General features: G+C 46.2%; 1 protein-coding gene across 1 annotated transcript; it reads right to left on the reverse strand.

Moving 5' to 3' along the window:
* Positions 1-12,790: 12,790 nt before the first annotated feature.
* L1td1 (LINE1 type transposase domain containing 1) lies at positions 12,791-18,463 on the reverse strand. Its single transcript, XM_042055306.1, has 3 exons — positions 17,564-18,463; positions 16,699-16,758; positions 12,791-14,434 (listed from the first exon to the last, which is right to left on the reverse strand). The coding sequence occupies exons 1-3, from the start codon at positions 18,461-18,463 to the stop codon at positions 12,791-12,793; spliced, it is 2,604 nt and encodes an 867-aa protein (XP_041911240.1).
* Positions 18,464-25,448: the final 6,985 nt, after the last annotated feature.

A 25,448-nucleotide genomic window follows, 5' to 3' on the forward strand; every position in this document is an offset into this window, starting at 1 on the left:
GGCTTAGTAGTTCCATGTCAACTTGACACAAACTAGAATCATCTAAGAAAAGGGAAACTCAATTGAGAAAACGCCTCCATAAGATAAGGCTCTAGGCAAGCCTGTAAGGCATTTTCTTAATTAGCAGTTAATGGTGTAGAGCCCAGCCCACTGTTTGTGGGGCCACCCCCAGGCTAGTGGGCCTGGGTTGGTTCTGTAAGAAAGCAGGCTGTAACTGGGTGGTGGTCCCAGCACTTGGGAGGTAGAGGCAGGTGGGTCTCTGTGAGTTCGAGGTCAACCTGCTCTATAGAGTGAGTTCCCAGAGAGACCCTATCTTGAAAAACAAAACAACAACAAAAAACAAAAACCAAGCAACAACAACAGAAAAGAAAGCAGGCTGAGGAAGCCATGAGGAACAAGCCAGTAGGCAGCTCCTCCATATGGCCTCTGTATCTGCTAGGACCTCCAAGTCTTGCCCTGATTGAGTTCCCGCCCTGGCTTCTGTCAATGACAGACTATGATATAGAAGTATAAGTCAAATAAACCCTTTCTTTCCCAGCTTCCTTTTGGTCATGGTGTTTCTTCATAGCAATAGTAACCTTGACTAAGACAGGCTCTGTGACAAAATTTCCTTGCTGCACCTTCAGATCTCTTCTTGACTCGCTAGTGCCCCAAGCTAGGGACAGGGTGCCTGGTTGCAGAAGAAGGACATAGCTTAAGGTACACAGCTGCTTCAGGGGCTAAAAATTAAGATGCTGTCTGACTTGTCAGTCTGTCAGGGTCATGGTCTTCCCTTAGGCAGTGTTTAAGACTGGGACAGTTGTGACGTCAGAATGGCTATATTTCAGCCTTTCTGGGAAGAAAGGGGCCTCTGTTCAGTGCACAGATGTCTGAGTTCTGCATTGCCTCAATGGCTGGAGGAAGAAACTTTCTTTTGGGACCCTGGGTTGGATCTCCAGCACAGTGACCTCACTAACTAAACACAGCCTCCGGAACTCCTGTGCAGCCTTCCTATAGAAGATGCAGGGTGTTCTTAAGTTTCACAGAAAACTTACTGAACACTTTTAAAAATGTTATTTTTCTTTCCTCCCCCCTTATTATGTGGTCCTAGTTTGCCTCAAACTCACAGCACTTTTCCTGCCTTTGCCTCTCAAACTGAAAGGCCCTAATTTCTAGGGTTCAGGGAAGGGTCCCCCAGACTCAATAAGGCATGCCAATGGATGCAAACAGCAAGAGGTTCTTTAATGGTGAAGGCGCCAACGGGGAACTCAATACTCCAGTGAGACTGAGCCCCCTTGGTATTCTTCCAGCAAGCATTTATAGGGTATCAGGGTTACATAATAGGGAACCATAGTAACAGCAATATCATTGGTCAACTCAAATTAACATATGGGAGGGATCAACATCAGGATGAAAACAAGTCTAACAGGATAAAAACAAGTCTAACAGGATAAAAACAAGTCTAACAGGAAACAGGATAAAAACAAGTGCATTTCCTTTTGGTAGAAATGGTCCACAGCACTAACTGGTAAACCTATTGTACAGTAAACTGTCAGCATTCTCTGGTTCAGCATATTTTATAACCTATATTAACTATATAGATTGTGCACTTAAAGCTGTTACCAAGTTGTCAGAACCTTAAGAACAAAAACAAGTCTAAATTAAGCCAGTTTTTAGCCAGTTTCTGCCTCTTGAGCTTTGATACACAAAGGACTGAGTGTTTTTCTCAAGACTTCTCCTGCCGCCCACAGATATCCTGTTTTGCTCCCCTGGCAGGTGCAGCTGGTCTCAAGGCTGCTTCTGCTACTCATAGGTATCCTGTTTTTCCCTAGGTGATCACAAAAAAAAAAAAAAAAACTTAAGATGGAGACCAGGGTTGGGGTTTTTCAAAACGCTGGGACTATAGATATGCACATCACTCCTGGGTGCTTGGACATCTTACCTGGCACAACCTCCCTCACTGACTACTGTGCAGTGTGTTGCATCTTGATGTCTAATGTCCACATAGATTGTCGGTAAGTCTTGTTAAAAATACAGGTCCCTATTTTTGAGTCTGGGCTGGGCCTGAGATTCTGCATTCTAGCAAGCTCCCAGTGCTGTGGAAAGCAAGGGGAAAGATGACATCCAAGCTGGAATAGTGTCCTGAGGATGTGGCAGGAAGAATGGGGGGAGGGCGGACAACAGATGGGGGGATGGGGGCAAGAGACATTGTGAACTATTTGAGATCTCATGAATTTTTTTGTAACTGTATGCATGTTGGAGACTGTGGACCACCAGACCCTGAATTTCTTGTAAACAACTTGTTTCCTCTGCTCTGAGCAGCCTGCAGCTGCTCTGAGCACAAGACCCTGATGGCAGGGGAGTGGGTTCTGATGAGTCCGCAGCTGAAAGATCTGGAGAGCTGGGGCGAGAGCCCTATAGAAGCCCTGTAGAAGAGACAATTCTGCTTAGTCAAAGCTGGCCTAAAACTCACTAAGTAGCCAAAGAAGACCTTGAACTCCTCATCCTCCTGTCTCTACCTCTGAAGTGCTGTGACATCCGAGGAGAGCCGCTGTACCAATTTCAGGAAACTATAAATTTTGAAGCCACTTGTAGTGCAATGCCTGCTCTATGAGCTATGCACTACGGTAGGGTTCACGAGCCAGGCAAGGGACTGGAGACTGAAACACACACACACACACACACACACACACAAACACACGTACGCGCGCACACACACATACACACACACACACACAGAGAGAGAGAGAGAGAGAGAGAGAGAGAGAGAGAGAGAAAGAGATGTCATCCTTGAAACAAGAATGCCCCTTTGAATCAAGAATGCCTTCTTTATGTGTTTCAGGGCAGCTTATATATGGTCTCCTTGACCAATAGCCATGCCCTAACTCTCAGCTGCAAGCCCACCCTCCCCAGTCTAGTGCTCAGAGCATCTGCAAACACAGGAAAACAAGTTGTTTGCTCAGAGTAGCTGCAAAATAAGTTGTTTACTCCAGCAGACAAGGGGTCACAGGAAATTCAGGGTCTGGGGGTCCACAGTCCCCAATAGCCACTGATTCTAGAACCAAGTTTAGCCTTTGAACTCGACCACCAATGGCCTTCAGAACCTGCTACACCGTTCCCCTGGGAATGGGTTCTTCCTGAGAGAAAGCCTGTCCCTAGGGAAACAGACCCGCGAACAGCTCTGCAGCCTCGTCTCTCCCTTAGCTTCCAGTGGCTTTGTCAGATAAATCGTTGTTCTTTTGTTTTGATTTGATTTTTGAAACAGGATCTCACTCCATAGCCCATGCTGGTCTAGCCTTGGCTCCAACATGGCCCAGGAGAGACAGCCTAGGTCAAATGAGCTCTCATCTCCCAGATACCTACATGGTTCCTGGGTATTTGCTGGTCTCCTCTGATGAGCCTAGTAACCATTTTCATGCCCCTCCTAGTCTGTCACCTGGAAGCAAGAAGCCTGCCCTGGAGCTCACAGTGATGATACTATGGTAGCTCCTAACAGCCTTAGCAAGGGAGGACACTGATTTACCGGGAAAGGTCACCCAAGCCCAGGAGCAATGAAAGACGTGCTCTCATTTCTCATCAAGAATAAACTAGCTCTCTGGGAAGAAATAATTTGCCTAAAAACTATTTGGAGTGGGCAGGGTCAGTAGGAAGTTTAAAGCTTAAGACCTGTGGACTGTCTGCAAGGATGTTTCCTAGACATTTGCTTTACGAAGTTCAGCCAAGATAGGGTCTCCCTCTGAAGTCCAGGCTAGCCACAAAGTTCTGCCTCAACCGGCTACTTGCTGGGGTTGCAGACATATGCCACGCACCACATCAAACTGCATAGCCATGGTCTTCACGAGTAGGACACATTTTTAGTAACTCGGAGAGACATCTGTTTGCAGGAAACCTGTGGCAAGCCTCTGAAACAACGTGCACGGACCCTGCTTCTGCTTCTCACGTACCTGGCTACCACGGACTAAGCCTATTACTCAGAAGAAGGCATTGGCTGGTATTTTTCACTTAATGTTCCCTAGCGGGTCAGCTAAAGAGAAATCAAACCTCCCAGCAACCAAACAATTCTCCAAGAAGGTGCCTGTAAGCTGCAGGTGAAACGAACTCATTTCCTAATGCGGGCAGGAACAAGGCTAACGAAGATCGAGCGTCATCATGATCCAACCACGGAGATTCTAGCACACAGAGTCACCTGTGCTCGTGCCTAGCCAAAGCAAGTTGTAAAATCAAGGCAAGGAATACTGTTTTTCATGGCTGGAGACTGAACCCAGGGCCTGGAACTGGAGAGATGCTCAGTGGTTATGAGCACTGTAACTCCAGTCTCAGGGGATCCTAAGCCCTCTTCTGGCCTCCAGATACATACATGCAGGCAAAGTATCCATACACATAAATATATATGTATGTGTGTGTATTGTGTGTGTGAATATATATATATTCCTCTTTTCCCATCCACGTGACAATCCCTCCTATCATCTGCCATCTCCTCCAGGAAGTTGTCCCTCTCAGAGGCTAGGCTGGAGGCAGGCCCTAAGTCACTGAAAATCTGCATTAGTAAGACCTGGAAGAGTGACAGCCCCTCAGAAGCAGCAGAAAACTGGCTGGCGCTTCTTAAACATTGTTGCTTGTTAGGATTAACCTCAGCCTGGCAGACTGCTGAGGCGGCAGAAGAGAGTCGATTACCTTGCTGAAACACTCCGAGTCAAGCCGGTATTTGGCAAGGACAAGCTACCATGTCCTAGACAAGCACTTTAATAATCAGATTTCTGAAACTGAAAATCCAGCATTTCTGTACTCCTAATTTGATTTCTCCGTGGTGGGAGAGGGGAGTCTCAATGCAAACGGTGTTTCGGGAGCGCTCAGTTCTGTTGAGCAATGCCTTGACCCCTGATCCTGCTGCTTCTCTGATCACCTCTTGTTTAGCACCGATTTCAACTCAGGAAGGAAAAAAGTGGTGTCTGTCAGATGGGTGTCTGTTGAATTCCTTTGCCAGGAGAGGAAATCACAGATGAGGGCACAGGTAACCTTTCCCAGCCTGCAGAGAGCCTTGCTGTGGAGGGGATGGGTGCTCTAGTGCACTAGAGGGGTCAGGCAGGATTGGCAATGCATGCAGCACACTGGGGCCCAAGGGGAGCCAGTAGACAGCTAGAACACAAAGAGCCCAGCTCCGTGGCATTCAAGTGGAGAGGGCCGACTACCCATAAGTTATGAGAGGTTAGGAAGGGCTTCCAGCACAATGGGATTGGACTCAGTTTACAGAACTCGGTATCTGCTGTCAATGAAGGGAGCAAAGCCCCCGTCTTCCCCCTCCCCTGTCAGCATGTCATTGATTGAGTCCTGTTGGGGAATATTATTTTTACGGTGTGTTGCTCTTGTTTATGCTGCATTTGTTTAACTCTGTGAAGCTTCCATTCTTAGCCTCTCTAAAACACCTGAGGGTCCTAATAAAGAATTGAATGGCCAATAGTGAGGCAGGAGCAGGGATAGGCGGGGCTGGCAGGCAGAGAGTATAAACAGAAGAAGTCTGGGAGAGGGAAGCACAGTAAGAGAAGAGAACATGGGGGGAGGGGGGGGCAGGGCAGCTACACAGCTACACAGCAAGCCTCAGAGGAAGAAGTAAAGAAAAGTATACAGAAATAAAGATGAAAGCCCAGAGGCAAAGAGTAGTCTGGATAATTTGAGAAAAACTGGCAAGAAACAAGCTAAACTAAGGCTGGGCATTCATAACTAAGAATAAGCCTCTGTGAGATTTATTTGGGAGCTGGGTGGTGGGCCCCCCAAAAGAGTCCAAAGAGCTTAACATCACACAATAGCATCCAGTCTTAAGCTTTTTACTTTTCAGATATTTTATTTGTTTTTGTTATTATTCTTCCGGAGCATCAAGTTGGCCTGGTCCTGAACTTAACATAGCTGAGAACAGCCAATCTTGAACCCTTGATTCTCCTGCCTCCACCTCCCATTTGCCATCTGGGATCACAAGTGTGCCCTAGCAAGGAAACCTAAACCTTGTAGCTTTTAGGAGGTAGCCTTATTATCTAAACCTTTCTAGAACACAAAAGAAAAAAATAAATAAGCTGGGCATGGTGGTGCACACTTAATCCCAGCACTTGGGAGGCAGACACAGGAGCTCTACGAGTTTGAGGCCAGCTTGCTTTCTACATGGGGAGTTCTAGGACAGCCAGGACTATACAGTGAGACCCTGTCTCAAAAAACTAAAATATAATAATAATAATAATAATAATAATAATAATAATAATAAATTTAAATCTTTATTTCTTGTCAGTCCCTGGTTCTTAAAAAAGTACCCAAATCAAATAAGTACTGATATGCAAATTATTTAGACTAGGCGGTATTTAGACTTATATTTTAAAATGTTTTGGTTTGGTCATTGATTTGGAATTTAAGAGTCAGCATGCACTGTACCTGTGGGGAGAGCTAGGCAGATGATGGTGTGGAAGTTGATGGTATGGAAGGGTTCCTAGAAGCCCTGTTGGTTCTGTGTAGAGGGGAAAGAAGAAAAAAGAGGAAACCTTTTAAAGGGACTCAAGGACTGGGACCCTGGAAAAGATGGAGCCCCGGGAAAGGAGAGCCAGGGAGGGCATGCATGAGAGCAGCCAAGGTAAGGCTGCGCTGAGCTGGAGAAATCATTGTGTAGGGGAAAGAAAAGCAAGAGGTTGAGAATGCAGGGGGAAAGCTCCCTGTAACACACTCCCCTGCACATCTGATTCCCAGCGGGGAATGCCAGGAGCAGAATGCAAGTGCTGGTGGGAAGAAGGCTCCAGAAAGAGCAGGCCCTACTCTCCTATGGCCCAAATTCAGCATTAGAGGGGGCGAGAACAAGTCACAATCTCCCCCAAAGTTCTACATTCCCGCTGCTGGTATGCCTGGGCTCTGCTCTGAACACAGAGACCTCCACCTCTAAAGTTGGGGCGGAGAGGTAAGAGGGGCTCTGACTGACAGAGACATACGTGGGTGAAGGAGAGAGTGACGCTCAAGCCAACTCAACTCCTTCATCCTGAGTGACCTGCAAGCTCTTGCCTTGAGAACTTGTGAGTGTTGCATTAGGTTGCTTTGGTGGTAATTTCTCAGCCATTAGCTAAGACTGAAAACGTTTCCGACAACAGATTTTGGGAGGGCCCCGTATGTGCGCAGGCACAGCTGAATTGTGTGTTTTAATATGGAGAAGATGAGAAGAGTTTTACTGCTGGTCTATTGTCGCACTGCTTCCCACTGCCAGGACCGCCCGTTGTTTCCAGGAAACAAATTCCTGCAAAGACTGCGTCTCCGTCTCCGGGAGGCAGGAAGCATTCAGCACAGCCAGGACCATACCATGCTGTGTGCAAGTACTAATTCCGGCAGAACAAAATCATGAATAAGGCTATATTTGTTTTTGACTTTATTGCCATAGCTTCCTCTGTAGTTCAACGTAAATCTGCCTTCTGTTATAATTGCATAAGTGCTTTGTTGAAATATTCACAATTCTTGGTGAAAAACGGGGGATCTCATCAGCATGAAATTGGACGTCGATTCTTGGACAGGCAGGGTCTACGTTCTCGTTCACCATGAAGCTTCAGAAAATGAAGCTTCAGGCCTGGAGGGATGGCTCCAGGATTAAGAGTTCTTGCTGTTGTTGCAGAAGACTCAAGTTTACCTCTGAGCACCCACATTAGGTGGGTGCCTGTATCACCAACACTAGGGGATCCAACACCCTCTTCTGGCATCTCAGGGCACTGACACACATACACACACATGCACATCAAAAGAGAAAAGAAACCTCAATTTAAATCCTAAGAGAAGAAAATGAAACTTCAGCCACCATTAACCCCTAAGCTCAAATCTGCGAAGTCCCCCAAAAGCCAACAAAGAGACCAAATCTCATATGTAAAAGCAAAGAGCCTTTATTTTATGCAAGTTTGCAAACTCAAGACTCTTGCTTGTCCAACGTATTGGAATAAACGGAGAGCCCCGAGTTCAGTTAGAGTTGGCTTTTTATAGTAGTAAAGGTGGGGGTGAGGGGTTTCTGAGGTTTAGGACCCCTGAGTGGCTGACATTTGCTAGGGGTGTCCTGGTGAGTGTGTGCTGGCAGGTGATCCTATTAACAGCAGTTGGGACCTTAGGCATTTCCTTTGGATGGTCTGTTCTAGGGTGGTGCTCAGGTAATCTCAGTTTATGGTCCTTCCTGCAACCAGGTGTTGCTTCAGGCTAAACTACTGAGACCTAGCCTCCGTTAAACTTATCTGATTGATGGCTGAGTCCTACTCAGGCTGGTGATAATGGTTGGAAATAAAGAACTTCCTTTGGGTGATCTGTTTATATTTAGCTTATCATGGCTGGTTCCTTCATTCACCACACAAGAAATCTAAGTGATTTGTTGGTAACTGTGTCAATTTTTATTTCTCCTTCAGGGGTGTTTATTTCCCATTCAGAAGAGAATCAGGGACAAGACCTGGGCCTGACGGGCACCACATGGTGACTACAAAGGACACAAGCTCCCAGCTGTGTCCCGCACTTGTCCTGTCCAGGCCTGCCCAGGGATGGTGGCATTGAGAGCCATGGCATAGGCATCAGGGCAGCTGACCCCAGTGGAGTCAAAAGAATACTGGCAGGCCAGATGCAAGGTCCCAGGCCACAGTGCCCAGTGAGACAAGGGATTCAAATAAGAACAGAACTAGCACTGAACGATGCTGTCAGAATGCAGACGCTGGAATTCAACATCGCCTTCCTCATCTGGGAACTTGTTTCCTGTAGAATTTCACAAACAAGATTATGAATCAAATTTATAATAAAAACCACATGCCTTGAGACTTTGCTGTGGGAAGTCCTTCAGCCAATAGCCTTTAAGATACCAGCCCACTTTGGGCATTCTCTCTTATATTATAAAGGCAGCCATGAAGCTTGCAAGGGCTCTCTGCTCTCTCTTCCGGCTGCTGGATTCGGTTCTTGTTCCCCTTTTGCGCAGAGGACTGTGATCTGAGTCTACCCCTAAATAAATAACCCTTTAGTATACTCAGTTCTCAGCTAGTGTGGGATTGCTTTATAGCGTCAATCTTCAAGACTTCATTTGACCTCTGGTTTTTATTTTGAGCCTGTGAATTTGTACAACACACCTCATAAACCAGCTTCTAATCTAATCTCACTCATTAAATATCTTTCTTTAAGGCATCTATTTTTTTTAATTTTATTTTAAGAACCATTGAGGGCAACTTCACTCCCAAAGACTCAAATCATTATATATATATATATATATATATATATATATATATATATATATATATATATATATATATATATATATATAAAATAGCGCTATTGTTAAGGTGCGTAAATTCAATTCTATCTTGTGAGAAGCCCACACTCACCTTTCTCGTGTGTGTTGCAGAGGCCATAGGAGGGCATTGACGAAGTGTTTTGGGAGCGTCCGATGTTGCATGTGAAGTTTTAGAACTATCTTAACACATTTTGTTCACGGGTATTTTCCTTAGTAAATATACACACTACCTACTATTAGAACCCGTGGCTAATTACAACTTTTAAAAATATAGTCTCTTTAGAACGGCAGGTGCAACAAACGCCATTCATCAAAAGCCTTTCCTGGGACTTGAGATGGCTCAGGGGTATGGTGTTTGTTGTGCCAGCCTGACAGTACTTTCGAGGCCCTGAACCCATGTCAAAGTGGAAAGTATGACTCCACAAACGGGAACCAAAGCAGAGATGGCGGGTCACAGGACTGAGGTTCCTGGAGACCCCAGAGGGCGACATTTGACTTCTAGTCTGCAAGTGCTTCATTAGTTTTCTTTCCTGAGGGGCTCATGTGCCCCAGGTTGGTCTTTAATTCATACCATGGATGAAAGACCTAATCCCTCTGCCTCCACCACACCCATTTCGGATTTGTTTTATTTTGTGGTTTTGTTTCTGGCCTGGGATTTGAAGACTTTACCTTCCAACCCCTGTCGAGATTCTTGGGGGTGGAGTTCTCTCCTCTCACCCTTGAGGCAGTTTCATGCACTGCCTTGCCCTAGACTTAACTGCCTCTTTAATGCTTGGGTTTTCCTTTCTATCAGTGGCAGGTTGATAATAACAGTTTCATACAAACAAAACCCTAAAAACTAAAAATTTTAAGCCCTTCTCTATCTGGAAGCCTTCATGTTGAACTAAACATTTGGCCTTTGCAGCTCGTTGGTAAAGCTGGGTTTGATGGGCAACACCGCAGATGAAAAACAAAACCAGACCAGGAAAATATGGCCTTGCCTTCCAACTAGTGGCTTTAGAAGAAAGCAACACACGAGGAATCCAGACCCAAAGGTTCCCATCCATCCACCCAAGGCCCTGAAGGTCGCTGAGTATCTCAACCGGTCAAAATAGCTGGAGTCACCAAGGCCACTCTGTGGCCCCAGCCCACCTCCTTGGTGAGAGTCATGTGATCATCACCAACCACCTGGAGACCACCTCTGCTCAAACTCATCTCCTGCACTGGAGTCTGCAGGTCTCGAGTCTTAGACTTGGGCTCTGCGTTCGCTCTGGCCTGGGGATCACTTTCCCAAACGTCAGGATGAAAGAAAAGTCTCCAGATGCTCAACTCAATGTATGTGACTGGTCCCCACAGAAAGGCCAGAGTGGGTTGCCTAGAGTCAGTGGACTTTCAGCCTGAGACTAACCTGAGTACTGCCCAGACCTTTGTAACTTTTATTAATGTGTGTGTGTGTGTGTGTGTGTGTGTGTGTGTGTGTGTGTGTGAAAAAGGCTGATGGGCTAACAGCGAGTTGGTCACAAACGGCCTATCCTGGGCCAACAAAGCAGTCAGGTGCGACCTACTCTTCCAGGACTTGGCTTAGGCAGCCTTTCCCTCATCTACAAAGCTAAGAACTTTGAAAGACTACAGCCCCCTTCAAGCAGCAAGATTTCAAGCAACTTCACTTCCACTAAGGACAGAAAGAGTGGCCGGCCAACCCAATGTTGCCAGAAGCAACTCAAGGATGACATTGGGGTAGGTTGAGGACATCTCTTCTGTTTTCAGTCAGATCGTCTTGGTAGGCCAAGGCTGAAATCTTAAGAGCACTCATTTTTCTGGCGCTCGGATCGCACCCAGATATGCACTATATAGGGAGATACTCTACCACCAACTTAAACCTGGGGCCCAGGGTGAAGCCAACACTGGTAGAACTCTCAACAAGAGGACACAATTAAATCTAGATAAGTATCTTTTCAAACCTGTGTCCAATTGGTTTTGCCTCATGGACAAAACAAAGACTCACATTGGAGCACATATCCTGTTTCCTTTTTACTGTTGTAGGAGATGGGGCATCACCTGTAGGCCAGACTGGCTTTGATAGTGTGTTCTCATAATGTTGGGGACCACAGGCCTATGTACTTAGTCCATTTTTATAACTTTAAGACCTGATATTATTGTTTTATGTGTAAGAATCTCCCTATGCCACACAGGCTGGTTTCTGATCTCTGGGCTCAAGTTCATTTTTAAGATCAATACATGTATGGATGCTTTGCCTGCATTTATATATCTATGCACCATACTTGTGCCTGGTACCCATGGAAGCCAGAAGATAGTCTGGATCTCCTGGAACTGGAGTTGACAGATAGTTGTGAACAGCCATGTAGGTACTTGGAAGAGCACCCAGTGCCCTAAACCACTAGGCCATCCTCTCAGTCCCTAAATCTGTTACTAACCATCAGGTTTGTGGTAATCTGTTATGGTGGTACATCAAAAAGTAAACATGGAGGTAATTTCCTGGCTGTCACTCAAAACGAAGCAGCACAGCAAAAGACAACACACGGCTGGAGAGATGGCTCAGTGGTCCTAAGTATACCCTGTTCTTCCAAAGGACCTCGGTTCAAGTTCTGGCACCTAGTCCCAGGGCATCCAAGGGCACCAGCCATGCACACAGTACACAAAGACATGTGCAGACTAAACATCCATACATGTAAAATAAAAACAGTTTAAAGAGAAAGAGACAACACAGCAGAAGGACAAGTGTGTCCATTTTCCCTCTGACATTTACATTAGGGTGGGGGCACAACTACCAAGCTAGTGGCCCTTTGCCCCATCCCCAGTGTGGCAAAAAATAAAACCAGGGTGCCTGGCACTATCTTCTGTAGACTTCCCAACCTCACAGGGATGGCAGGCAGGGCTCTATCAGTTGTCTGAACTTGCCCCAGGACTAGACACAAAATTCCAACACTCAGCAGGCTGAGGCAGGAGAGTAGTCCTACAGAGGGATTCAAGGATAACTGAGACTAGAGGTCATTGTAAAACAAAGCATTCTGTTTAGCTCCCCGATTTCTTCAGTGCATCCCTACTGAAGACGGATTAATCTCAAACAAAGGACTATCTATACGCACACTGTCACCCTTTACGGGAAAGACTCCATCAACAGATGGCTTGAAGCAATGTAGTGTAGAGGCTCTTAGACAATACACAGTAACGGCAAGGTACTTTTGAAAATATTAGTAGGAATATTACATAAACAAATGACATATTAGAACTCCAAGTTTTAATATAAAATTTCACATAATGGCAAATGACAAAGTTGATTCAGTCAGCCTGCCCATCCCACTGTAGCCTCTAGACTCTTCCCTATGTGTGTTTACACAGGAAGATGCCCCCTTACCAGGGTAGATAGCTATTTTAAAATGTAACATATGCTAACTCAACCAACATTCAGGTAGTGAATTGTTTCCTCCTTACCCTGAAAGAAAGAAAAAAAATCCCAGCCATCCGTCCTTCTGGACAGAGATGTGATGGTTCAGTGTCCAATTTTACTTAGTTTCCCGATGCACTTTGGTGGAAAGAAAACATTCCAAACTGTTAAATTATATTGTTCAACAGTTCTTTCAAAAAGGGTATATCAGAAATAAACTTCTTAAATTCTTCAATATCAAAAAAGACCTTGGTTTTACCCTTAAAATCAAATGCCAGCTTGGCCGGATAGAGGATTCTCGGTTGAAAGCCTTCTTCCTGCAGAACTTTTATGATCCCCGACCACTGGCTTCTGGCATCGATGGTGCCGGGTGATAAGTCAGCTGTCAGTCTGATTTTTGTCCCCCTGTAGGTTATTTCTTTTTTTGCTCTAGAAGCTTTTAGGATCTTCTGCTTGTCACCAGCACTCCAAAACTTCACCAAGATGTGTCTAGGTGTGAGTCTGTGCTCATCCACTGAATTAGGGATTCGGTGAGCACAGATGATCTCGAGACTCTGGTCTTCTAGCTCGGCAAAGTTTTCTTCTATTATTTCCTTAATTATGTCCTCTGCTCCATTTTCTCGGTTTTCTTTTTCTGGGATTCCTATCACTCGGATGTTGGAGCTTCGCAACCTGTCCTCTCTCTCTCTCAGCCTCTCTTTGTCCACGATCTCCTTGGCCAGTTGCATGGTCTCCTTAGTCAGTCCTTCCACTGCGTCTTCTTGTTCGTTCACTCTTGCTTCAATCATGCATGCTAAGGAATTCAGATCATCCATTGAACTTTTCATATTTAAGACATCGAAAAAGTAAAGTTTTTTAATATTTTCAACCTCCCTTTGCATCTGTCTGATAATACCGATCATACTTCTTCTAAAGTTTTCTTCAGTTTCATGGATCAGGTCTGCTTCTTTGGCTGTTAGCTCTTCTATTTGCGGGGTCTTGTATCTCCCTTTCTCCATGTTCATTAAAAGTGGAGTGACTTGTGAGGGAACACTCAGGCTTGTACGCGAGCGGCTTTTAGCGCCATCACTGCCTGCCTCTAGGGATTCTGATGGAGAAGCCAAGTACAAGGTTAGGCAGGGTGTCCCGAATCCCTTACCAATCACGGCAGCTGCTCCTCCCTCCTGGCACTTGACCAGCTTTTTTTCCTTAGAGTCCCAAACCAAGTAGCTAAAGGCAAGTTCTCTCAGGCCATGGAAGGTCTCCTTTGTCTTAGGCGTCTTCACATTTCCTTCTTCTTCTGATTCGGAATCTACCACCAAGCTAATTAAGCCAATCTCCTCGCCACTCCTGGTGATTTTCTCAACCCCGTGCTCTTCTACCACAGTAAGGCCCTGGAAGGTTGAGCCTCGGGTTTCATGGAGCACAGAGGCCTCTTCCTCCTTCGCTATCTCTGAGTGCTCTTCTCTCTCTTCCTCCTCTCCTGAGGTCTGTTCTTCCTCCCCCAACTCTGAGCCCTCTTCTTCTTCCAGCTCTGAGTCCTCTTCCTCCTCCTCCTCCCCCAACTCTGAACCCTCTTCATCCCCCATATCTGAGGCCTCTCCCTCTGAACTTTCTTCTTCTCCCTCTATCTCTGGAACTTCTCCTTCCTCTAGCCCCGAGACCTCCTGCCTCTCCAACTCGAGGGTTTCTTTATCCTTCTGTTCCAACGTCTCTTCTTCAGAAGTCTTCACGCTTGGACTAGCAATGTTTACCTCGTTGATGAACAGGAAGCTCAAGCTATTGCTTGCTATTCTTCCAGCTTCACGCTTTGTGTCTCCTAGAGTTTTACCCTAGAAGTTTAAAAAAGTAATTTAAGTCACACCTTTCAATGAATTAAAACTTCTATTTCACCCTCTAAATTCACTATATTTGCCATGACAAAGAACAAATGCCTGTAAAATAACTTAAATATTTTTTTCCTGTGGTGAAGATCAAACGCAGGACTTTCTGCATGGTATGATTTGAGAACCCCACCGACAGTGGTAGACCCCAACATCCAGTCACCTATTCTCAAAGACATGGGTTCCCAAATAGATTCCGTTTCCTATGATGACCCTAACAAATGGCTTCTTCTGCAGTATTTATTCAGAACAAGTCCACAAGATCATCATGCCTGCTCCGACCTTCTGAATCCCTAGTACGTAATGCATTGCACAGGGACTGACTAAGCACATTTAATGATTGCTCTTCATGTTTAGCAGAACCCTTAGAATTAAGGCCTGCTAACTCAGAGTCACCTGAATGGTGATGTACCTTTCCCTCGAACACGAAAGCAATTTAACCTATTTTTTTAAAATTGTATGTATTTGTGGGTGTGTATATGTGTGGAGGTGGTGCCATCGAATTCATATGGAGGTTTCCAAAGGCAGCTTGCAGGAAGGAGTTACGTCTCTGTTCTACCATGTGGGCCCCAGGTCATCAAGCTTGTATGGCAAGTACTAATACACACTGAGCCATCCCGTCAGCCCACAATTTTAACTTTTTGATTTTATTTTGTTATTTGTGTGTGTGTGTGTGTTTGAGATAGGGTCACTAATTGTAGGGGAATATTATTTTAAGGTGTGTGACTTTTGTTTATGCTGCATTTGTTTAACTCTGGGAAGCTGTGATTCTTTGCCTGTCTAAGACACCTGATGGTCCTAATAAAGAGCTGAATGGCCAATAGCAAGGCAGAAGCAAGGCTAGGCGGGCCTAGCAGGCAGAGTATAAATTGAAGGAGAAAGGCAGAAGAGGGGAAACAACTAGAGACCAAAGGGAGGAGGACGTAGGGCCAGTCACGGAATAAAAGTAAGGTATACAGACGTAAAAAAAGGAAAACACCCAGAAGCAAAAGGTGATGGGGTAATTTAAGGAAAACTGGCTAGAAATAAGCTAAGCTAAAACTGGGCATTTATAAATAATAATAAGCCTCTGTGTGTGATTTATTTGTGAGCTGGCTGGTGGGCCCCTCAAAAAACAAAGAGTTAAAACATCCCAACAACTAATGGTCTAGGCTGGTCTCAAATTCATTGCAGTCCTCATGCCTCAGCTGCCACCCCCACCACTCACGGAAACCATGCCTAATTATGTGGTTTTGGGGAACTGAACCCAGGTCTTTGTGCGTGCTAAGTATGTACCCTACCATCTGAGCTATAACCCAGCCCTATATTCCCAAATAGTGACCAAAAGATGGGCATAGTGGTGTGCATGTAATCCCAGCACTAGAGATGGAGGCTCTAGGGTCGGGAGTGGAGAGTCCAGGCTAAATGAGAGCCTTTATCAAAACAAACAAATAAAAATAGCAAGCAACTGGAAGAAACTGGACACTGAGGTTTGAGTCCTACCTTACACAAAGTGGTACAAATTCTAGGTGTGCTAAAAATCTCAGCATGAGGCTCGGTGGTGGTGGCGCAAGCCTTTAATCCCAGCACTTGGGAGGCAGAGGCAGGGGATCTCTGAGCTCAAAGCCAGACTGGTCTACAGAGTGAGTTCCAGGACAGCCAGGACTGTTACAAGAGAAACACTGTCTCGAAAAACAAAAACAAACTAACCAAACAAACTCAGTATGAGGGGCCGGAGAGATGGCTCAGAGACTAAGAGCAATTATTCCTACACAGGACCTGGGTTCAGTTTCCAGCATCCATGGTAGCTCATGACCATCTAAAACCCCAGGACCTACCACCTCTTCTGGCTTCCTCAGGCACCAAACACATACATGGTGTACATACATATATGCAAGCAAATCATACACATATTAAAAAAAAAATAAAACTAGCTGAGGTGGTGGCACACGCCTTTAACTCCAGCACTCGGGAGGCAGAGGCAGGAGGATCTCTCTGAGTTCGAGGCCAGCCTGAGCTAGTTCCAGGGCAAGCTCATAGCTACAGCGAAACCCTGTCTCAAAAATAAACAAACAAACAAACTTAAGAAAAACTCAAGATGAAAATAAAATCACAATGTTCACAAAAGCTACCTTAAAACTAAGTTTACTAATGGGGAGCTACAAACCCAAACCAGAGCTATGGCACACACCAGCCCGATAACCTGTAAAATCTTACGGCTAAGGACACCTGACCATGGCATCTCCTGAACGTTCATGCAGTGGCTCCACCAGCATGCATATGACAGATATCCTCTACAATCAATCAAAATGCACCAGGAAAAAGAAAAAAGAGAGAGACCAGCCTGCACACCTACAACTCCAGCCTCTAAAGGTGAGGCCAGCCTGGGGCACACAGCAAGGATAGGATAGAAGACAGCACAAGGGCGCAAGAGATGGCTGGTTAAGAGCTCTCGCAGAGGACCCAAGTTCAGTTCCCAACACCCGCGTGGGGCGACTCCATGTGGGTTTCGATCTGACGCTTTTCCCGCCTCTGAGGGAATCAGGCAAGACAGGCACCTGATGCACAGATGCCCAGGCAGGCCAAACACTATTACACATAATATTTTTTATAAAAAAACTAAACCCAGTTAACACCTGATAGTTCCACTGCTATTCCCACTGCTTAAAGCTTTGGTTGCGCCCACTCATTTGCCCCCCTTTTAGTAAGTTAAAAGAAACTCTTAGTGTTTAACTCCATTTTTTTTCTTTTGTTTTCTCGAAACAGGGTTTCTCTGTTTAACAGTCCTAGCTGTCCTGGAACTAGCTTTTGCAAACCAGGCTGGCCTTGAACTCAGAGATCCACCTGCCTCTGCCCGAGTGCTGGTATTAAAAACCTGTGCCACCACTACCTGGCTTAACCTTAAATTTTAACACAAACGTTTTGCTACCAATTTCTAGAACTCCCATCAAACAGACTTTAATTCCCCTGCTCATCTCTCAAACTTGCAACAGTACTCTTGCTTCCAACTTAATGTGCTAATATTAAACATTTCACATTATGCTTTCTAAAGAATCGCACCAACTCTTACACTCGAATCCTACATCCTTGTAAGCTTACCAGTCTTTCTTGAAGCTGATTTCTTCTCCCTCTTGCTTCGTTTTGTGGGAGTACATCTTTCAGTAGTTCTTTCAGAAAAGGCTTTCTGTTGGCAAACTCTCGGAGGCTGGAAAGGTCTGAGAAAGTCTTTGCTTCGCCATCGCATTTAAACACTAGCTTAACTGAGCACTGCAGCTCGGGTTCCAGCTCTGTCTCCTTCAGAAGGCGGAAGATGCGGCCCCACTGCTTGTTAACATCCAGCGTGGCGGATGAGAAGTCAGCAGCCAGCCTAAGGACCGCTCCCTCTTCCGGCGCGCCGCCCTCTCCGGAGGCTTTCAGGAGGCTCTCCTTGTTCCGATGGCTTGTTTCTTTCTCCCCATTCTCCAGGTCCCCTCTTTCTAGAAGGTCTGCATGGCCCCTGCTCTCTCTACACCTCTCATCTACACGATGCCGGGCTTCTCCCATCCTCTCCGGAGATGGTTTCACATCGCGGCTGCTGCTGGGTTGTTTTTTGTCCTGCTTCCTGCTCAGCTTGCTCTTCCCCTCGCTTTTCACAGTGAGGTTTTCACAGGTGTCCTCGTCTGTTCCAGAACTTCCCTCCTCCACTTTCTCTCCTGGTTTTGGCCACTCTGGGGCGGACTCATTTCCTTCCTGCTGCGCTCGCTGCTCCAAACTCTTCACCTCGGGTGGCGTATGTTTTACCAGCATTTCCTTTAGGTCATTTTTAAGGCTTTCTCTCATCTCTACGAACATCATGTCTTGCATTTCCATTAGAGCGTTAAACTTCTTCATCATGGCTGCCGATACGTGGTTGTACTTTAAATCCTCGGAGGAGGCCATTTCCCTCTCCGCGTCTGCTAATAACTTTTCCTTGTGCTCCTTTTGAAGCCTGGCCGCTGCTTTTGATTGCACACCCGACATCGTGGATGCGCTAACACTGGAAAGGGCTTCAGAAATTCAAAATCCTAAAAAGAATAATAAAAAAGTCATCTAAAATATAAACAAATGAAAACTTACTTATTGAGTTTTATCGAGAGACTTAAGACAGAACATGCTTAAGAAAACTATGCTATGTGTACTTAATAAATATTTAGCACAAAGGGTTACTAATGGGATTTACACATGGATATGATCACAAGGGGAAATAAAGGTCAGAACTCACAATTTATGCACAGTGACGAAAACCCACTTAGAGGTGGACCTGAGAGTTCATGCCTGTAGCCCATCTAATTAGGAGACCAAGGTAGGGCCCAGGGGTTGGTGGTGAGTGTAGATAGCAGTGAGACCCCCCCATTTCAAAACAAACAAGGGCTGGGGACGTAGCTTGGGAGTACAGTACACACAAAATAGGTCTAAAAAAGAGATTTAAGAGAACCCGCAAGGTGGGCATGGTAGTGCACCTGGGGAGAAAGGTTGGTGGTTCTCTGTGAGTTCAAGGCTAGCCTGGTCTACATAGTAGATTGGCGCCGAGGGGAATGAATGGTGCCCACCAATCAAAGTTTGATCCCTGGACCCATATGGAGAGACAGAAGTCATTTGACAAACTGTTCTCTGACCTCACATGCACAACCACGCACAATAAACAAAATATAACAAAAGCATTAAATTGAAAAATAAAAAGGAAGTCATTACATATCACACACAAAACAAAAAAAAACACAAACAGCTGAGGTCAACCTAAGAACATTATTTTTGCAGAATGCAAAAGTAAGGGAGCCAAAGTAAACTCCAGTTCTCTTCCTCCCTCCCACAGGCCCAGTCTGTGCTTAAAGACCCTCAGACTGTGGGGACAGAGGTGGGAGAGAGGACTACTCCCATTGTAATAAGCATAATTTTACAAATGCCCTTTATAGCTTAGCTAGGATCCCACTACAGCCAAGGCTGCACCTCACAGCCAGAACCCAGTGACATCACTCACTCAAGACACCACACACAGACCTAGAACCCTATGACACCTACTGGACATAAGCAGAGACCATGAGCAATGCTCTGCCCTGCACATCTGGATTCTCCCCCGCCCCCCAGGATTCTGACCCTCACATCAAAAGAAACAGAGGTGAGCTGCCTTGGGGAGTCAGGAATTTATTGTGTGACCTTTGTATGATGACCATGTAACCTCAGCATAATAAAATAAAACGTTTGCTATAGTAACTATGAGTATCTCTTCCTGCTGAGACACCCACTCAGAGGACAGCTGCTGGGATGGAATCGGACTGACCTGGTAGGTAAATGTTACCATAGGAATGCGCCACCTGTGGGCTCAACACAGCAAACCACAATCACACTGCCTGAAGAATCATGGAATTTCTGAGGACTAACGGCTCAAGGGGCAGAACCAGAAACCAGACATTAGATCAGATACTGGGAGGACCCACAATTCCATGGAAACCAAACATCTTGAGCAGCAAAACTGTATTGTATCTGAGAGTGTAGATGTGCCGGAATGGGAAGGAGAGGAGGGAACTGAGCTGGTCTTTTGACTTGGCTTCTTAAGTTTCTATTACTGTCACAAAATGCCTAAGACAAACATCTCAAAGGAAAAAGAGGCTCCTTTGGGTTCCGTGTTTTTAGTCCACGGCTGCTCGGCCACCTTGGGCCTTTGGGAGCAGCATGTCTCATGCTAGGAGCTTGTGGAAGTGGTGTCTGCTCATCACAGTCACAGGGAGGAAGACACTGGGATGGCAGCATCTCTCTTGTTTTACCTCAAGTCTCCCTGCCTCCTAAAAGTGCCCCTACCACCATCACACTGGGCTGTCTGCCAAGCTGGCCGCACAGGCTTATGGGAACCACGCAGGGCCAAAAGGAAACAATTCTTCCTTACCTACAGGTGATTCCTACCCTGAAACTAAGCATGAGCAATGAAAACATGGGCTGGGGGTGGGTTAGGGTCTCCTCCTGCCCCTGGAGTGCCGAGACCACAGGTGCGTGCCACCTTACTTTGTGAGAGCAGCAACAACAAAGCCTTTTTTGATACATGGTCTCATTTAGCCCTCTCTGGCCTGAAACTTGCTACATAGTTGAGGCTGGCCTTTAACCTCTTGTTACCTGCCACCTCTAGCTCCCAGAGGCAGGCACCATACCCAGCGTATAACAATGTCTGGACTTTCTTCTTTCTTTTCTGTCTCTGTCTCTCTCTCTCTCTCTCTCTCTTAAGATGGCATTTCTCTGTTTAGCCCTGGCTGTCCTGGAACTCAAGAGATTTGCCAGCCTCTGCTCCCAAGGTTGGGATTAAAGGTGTATGCCACCACCACAAGACTAAATGTTTGGATTTTTATTTTGGCTTAAACTCAGGGCCTTTTGCAAGGTGGGTAAGGATACCACCACTGAGCTGGATCCCTAGTTCTTGAGAAAAAGTTTTAAAGCATTAAGATTCTTTGTAGTTCTCCATGCTTCTGTGTTCTTAACACAATCCAAGAGCAAAACAAAGTCTATGAGCCAAAGTCACTTTCTACGCTGTATATAAAGGTACAAAGGCAGACAGGGTTTTAGTCAAGAGGGCTTGCAAAGGCCCTGGGTTCTATTTACACACCACTCTCACCCCTAATTCCCTTTAGATCAACCATGGAGGCTCAGGACAGTGATCCCAGCACTAGGGAAGCTGAAGCAGGAGGATTGCTCCAAATAGAGCAGCCTGGGTTAGAGTTACTATCTCAAAAAACGAAATACCAAACACACACACACACACACACACACACACACACACACGGAAAATGAGAACCATAGAAGAGTCAAAGTAAGTACGCCCAGGAATAGAACACTCGGAGAACGTCCCGACTTCCACAAGAGTTTCTCAACACACTGCGTTCACAGAGACACACACAAATAAAATGTAGTTAAAACAGCTGGGCGGTGGTGGCACTGGCACTCGCCTTGAATCCCAGCACGGGGGGGGGGGTTGGGGGGGCGCAGAAGTAGGTGGGTCTCTGTGAGTTCAAGGACAGCTGGTGTTCAGTTTCTGCAGAACTAGGACTCTACAGGGAACCCCTGTCTCGGAAGCCAAAAATAAGTAAGAAACTAATAAATAAAACAAAATTAAAACATAACATGTAAAGTGAAGCAGAGGATCTGTTTAGCTGACTAGCCTGGTCTACACAGAAAATTCCAGCCCTCCAGGGGGATACAGTGAGACCTTGTGTGGATCTGTTTAGCTGACTAGCCTGGTCTACACAGAAAATTCCAGCCCTCGGGGGGGGGGGGGGGGGGGGGGGGGGAGGGGGGATACACAGTGAGACCTTGTCTCAAAAGCAATTAAACAGTAACAAAGCAGAGGGATAACTTCTCATATTTAACCTGGAAATCTGAAGCAAATTTGTTTTGCTTTGCTTTATTTTGGTCTAGAACTTGCTAGAACCAAACTTGTATGCATCACTCCCCCACCTGCCTCTCAATGCGGGGAATACAGGCCGGTGCTACCAACTCTGACCTCAAAGTTTTCTGAGTTACATCCAAACCCCAACATTCTAGAGAAGAGCAAAAGGAAACTATTTCAGTAACCGTAAGGGGCTGGATAACATGAAGGATGATGAGGTTTAAAAGACAAGACAAAGACCACGAGAGTTTCTTCAGTCTCCTAAAATAAATTGATGCAGTTTCATGCGGATTGAGTTCTGGAGCTGGAGAGCAGCAGCGAGGCCTTGTGCGTGCTAAGCAGGCTCTTGACCCAGCCTGACACACAAAAACCATTAAAGCACATACTAGCCAACCAAACCCATTGGCATCAAGCAAGCTTATAACCAAGACCATGATGGGTTTATTCATTAGGACCATGTTGCCCTGCAGAAGAAAATCTAGGTTCGGGTGTAGCGTCAGTGTCTGAGGCAAGTGGGGGGGGGGGGGGCATTGCAGTGCTGCTGCCATCAATGTAAATCAAGTCACCACACTTAATATCCCAGCACTCTGGAGGTAGAGACAGACTGCCTTGACTTAGCCCTGCGGCCCAGCCAGGCCTTGAACTTGAGATACTCTTGATTTTTCCTCTTGAGCAGCTGAGATACAGGACTGCCACCACCAGGGCCCAGCCTATAACCCAGCTTTCAGAGGCACCCTGTCTTAAACCTTGCCCTCCCCCAGAAAAAGAAAAAAGAATATAAAGGGGTGTGGCCATTAATACACACACACCCAGCTTCTGCAGGGCCCCCCCAACGCAGATCTCCAGCATAGCAAAATCAGCCTGTAACATCTCAGAGTTCCTGTTGAATGGCCAACAGGAATTGTATATACCCAACTGCTATACAGTTTATATTTATCGAGAAGCTACAGTTAAGATTTTGTAGAAAAATCCAAAATATTACTAAACACGAAAAGATGCCAATATAGTTGAAGAGATCACAGAAACAAACAAAACCCAAAGAGGGCACTCTTCTGCACCTGGTGCACAGGGGAACCCCTGAAAGGCTGGGTCTGCAGAGGCTGCTTGGCGGATGAGAGCTGCGGTACAGGGGAGACAGGAATGCTGCAGGTCTAGAGGCTAACGACCTCATGGCGGGGTAGTCCAGCCGTCCAGAACACCAGTCCTCCACTACCCGTGTCTTGTGACTAACAGATAAGAACCTTTGGAATCTGTTAACTTAGCAGACCTCTAGACTTAGCTTCCTGAAAGCTAAGCACTAAGAATGTCATCAGATAGTATCTTGTGCCTATAGAAACGCTTCCCTAGCCTGGCGGCGGTCGGTGATGCTCGCCTTTAAAAGAAAGGCTCCCCCAAGCCCACTGTACCTGCCTCCCTGATGTACCCACCAAATGTATTTTTTGCCTTCACTTATGACTTTCTTTTCTGTAAAACTTAAAGGATCGTCTTCCAAGCTGGAGTATGGAATTAGCGGTAACCTAAATCTGTGTTTCCAGTCACCCAAAACAGGTCCATAATAAACTACCTCTTATTTCCTTTAAGATAAGAGCTGCGGTTTTTGCAGTGACACCAGAGTTAAATAAAAGTGTTAAATAAATGAAATCCCAGCACCTGGGGTTGAAACCAAGCTGGGATATACAGAGCAAGTACCAGGCCCCTTAGGGCTTTTGGTTTGACCCTGTCTCAAAAACCAAACAAGTCAAACACACATCCATCCATCTACAGCAGAAAACCCATGCATGGAAGAAAACCAGGCTTCTCCAGAACTCATTATGTAGTTCAGACTGGCCATGAACTAATAGCAATCCTCCTGCCTCAGCCTCCTCCGAGCTGGGATTAAACAGAAGCCATCACATTTGACTCAAGATCAATAATTGAAAAGCAGTACTGGAGCAGAGAAGATCTGTCCTCTAGAGCTCAGGGGTTGACTGACTCAGCGGAAGCCCCACTGTCCACTAGTGGCTTTTTTGAGTGACGTACCAACATAGGAAATTGGAGCTTGCTTCAAACTGTTGGACACGAGAAGCAGAACAGATGAGATGCTGCAGCTTCAGATGGCAGAGCAGCACCTGCGCATTAGCTGCAGGGCTACACAAGGAAAAGACAAAATCCCAACGAGAGGGACTAAGGGCGAAGTCGGTTGGAAGATGCACTGACAGAGGTTGAAGTTAGAAGCTCCTTCCCTCTCTGGTGTCCGAATCCTTGCCCAGCTGTGGCCTTCACCTTGCGCCTCCAAGGCAGACACAGGTCAGTGCTAAACCAGCACAGGGTACAGTGGTGCGCGGGCCATGCCAGCACTTGCTGGGTAGAGGCAGAAGGATAGGAGTTCGGGACCAACTTCAGCTTCACATCTTGTGGGGAGCTTACCTCCCCACAAGACAGGCTTGGTGGCCTAAGCCTTTAACCCCACTTGGCCACATGACTTGGAGGTCAGGTTGGGCTCTGTGAGACTCTCTCAAAAGCACATATCTAACTAAATCAAATGCAAGTAATGCAATACTGGATGCTGAACCCAGGACACAAGCCATGCAGCTACTCACCCACCCCCAGCTACGAGTACCCTAAACCTCTCCGGTGGGGATAATCCACAAGCCAGCCCGCAAGCAAGCTGAGCGTGAGGACCCACACAATAAAGAACAAGTTGCTGATTTGTAAATGCAATGGGTTAATAAACATCTGAAAAGAGGACAGAAAGTGACAAAAGGGGCCAGGCCAGAGCCAAGGAAATGCAAATCCAAGAAGGCGCTCCAGCTCTCCCAGAGACAGGAAGCCAAGCCCTCCCCCCCCCCCTCAGGCCAGATCCGCAAAACTTCACTGGTAGGTTTCCTAAAGTAAAGTGCGAAGGAAGCACTCCTAAACTATTTAAGATGTAAATCGTGCTACTGTGTCACGTGGTCCCAGACTTGGGAGGATGAGGCCGGAGAATGGCAGCCAGTTGGAGTCCAATTGGAACTTCAGTGGCACCAGCTCCCAAAGGAATGAGATTTCGCAACTCCACAGGGCAGACCACAACAGCAAACCGCAAAGGGAAACACACCAGAACTGACCAGCTTCCCAGCTTTAATGCTCGCCCCCAATGCTGGCCTGAAATCAGCCAGCTTCGCTCAGTTCTTCACCCTACTAGAAAGCTCAGGGGTAAAAGTTGGACTATGTAGGCTCTTGTTTGTGTTGAGACAGGGTCTCACTGTCCCAGTGAGCCTTCAGGGAACCTCTTCCCTCAGGCCCTGAAGGTGGAACCACAGGTCTGAGCTACCTATCAGTTTCTAGTATTTGTTTGTTTGAGACAGGATCTCTCTATGTAGCCCTAGCTGTCCTGGAACTCACTCTATAGCCCAGACGGGCCTCAAACTCCGAGATCCCCCTGCCTCGGCTGGGATTAAAGGCGTGCGCCACCAAGCCCGGCTTGTTTTCTGCTTGAAACTGTGGGATTTAAAATGATTCCTAGGGTGACGATCCCCAGTGAGTTTCAATGCTATCACAAATTCACGACAGTAGGTTAAGGATCCCACCTCAGAATACAGACAACGCCCCATCCCTACTTCTGTCCCACTCCAGAGG

The sequence above is a fragment of the Arvicola amphibius genome, chromosome 6 (assembly GCF_903992535.2).
Source record: "Arvicola amphibius chromosome 6, mArvAmp1.2, whole genome shotgun sequence".
NCBI classification, from domain to species: Eukaryota; Metazoa; Chordata; class Mammalia; order Rodentia; family Cricetidae; genus Arvicola; species Arvicola amphibius.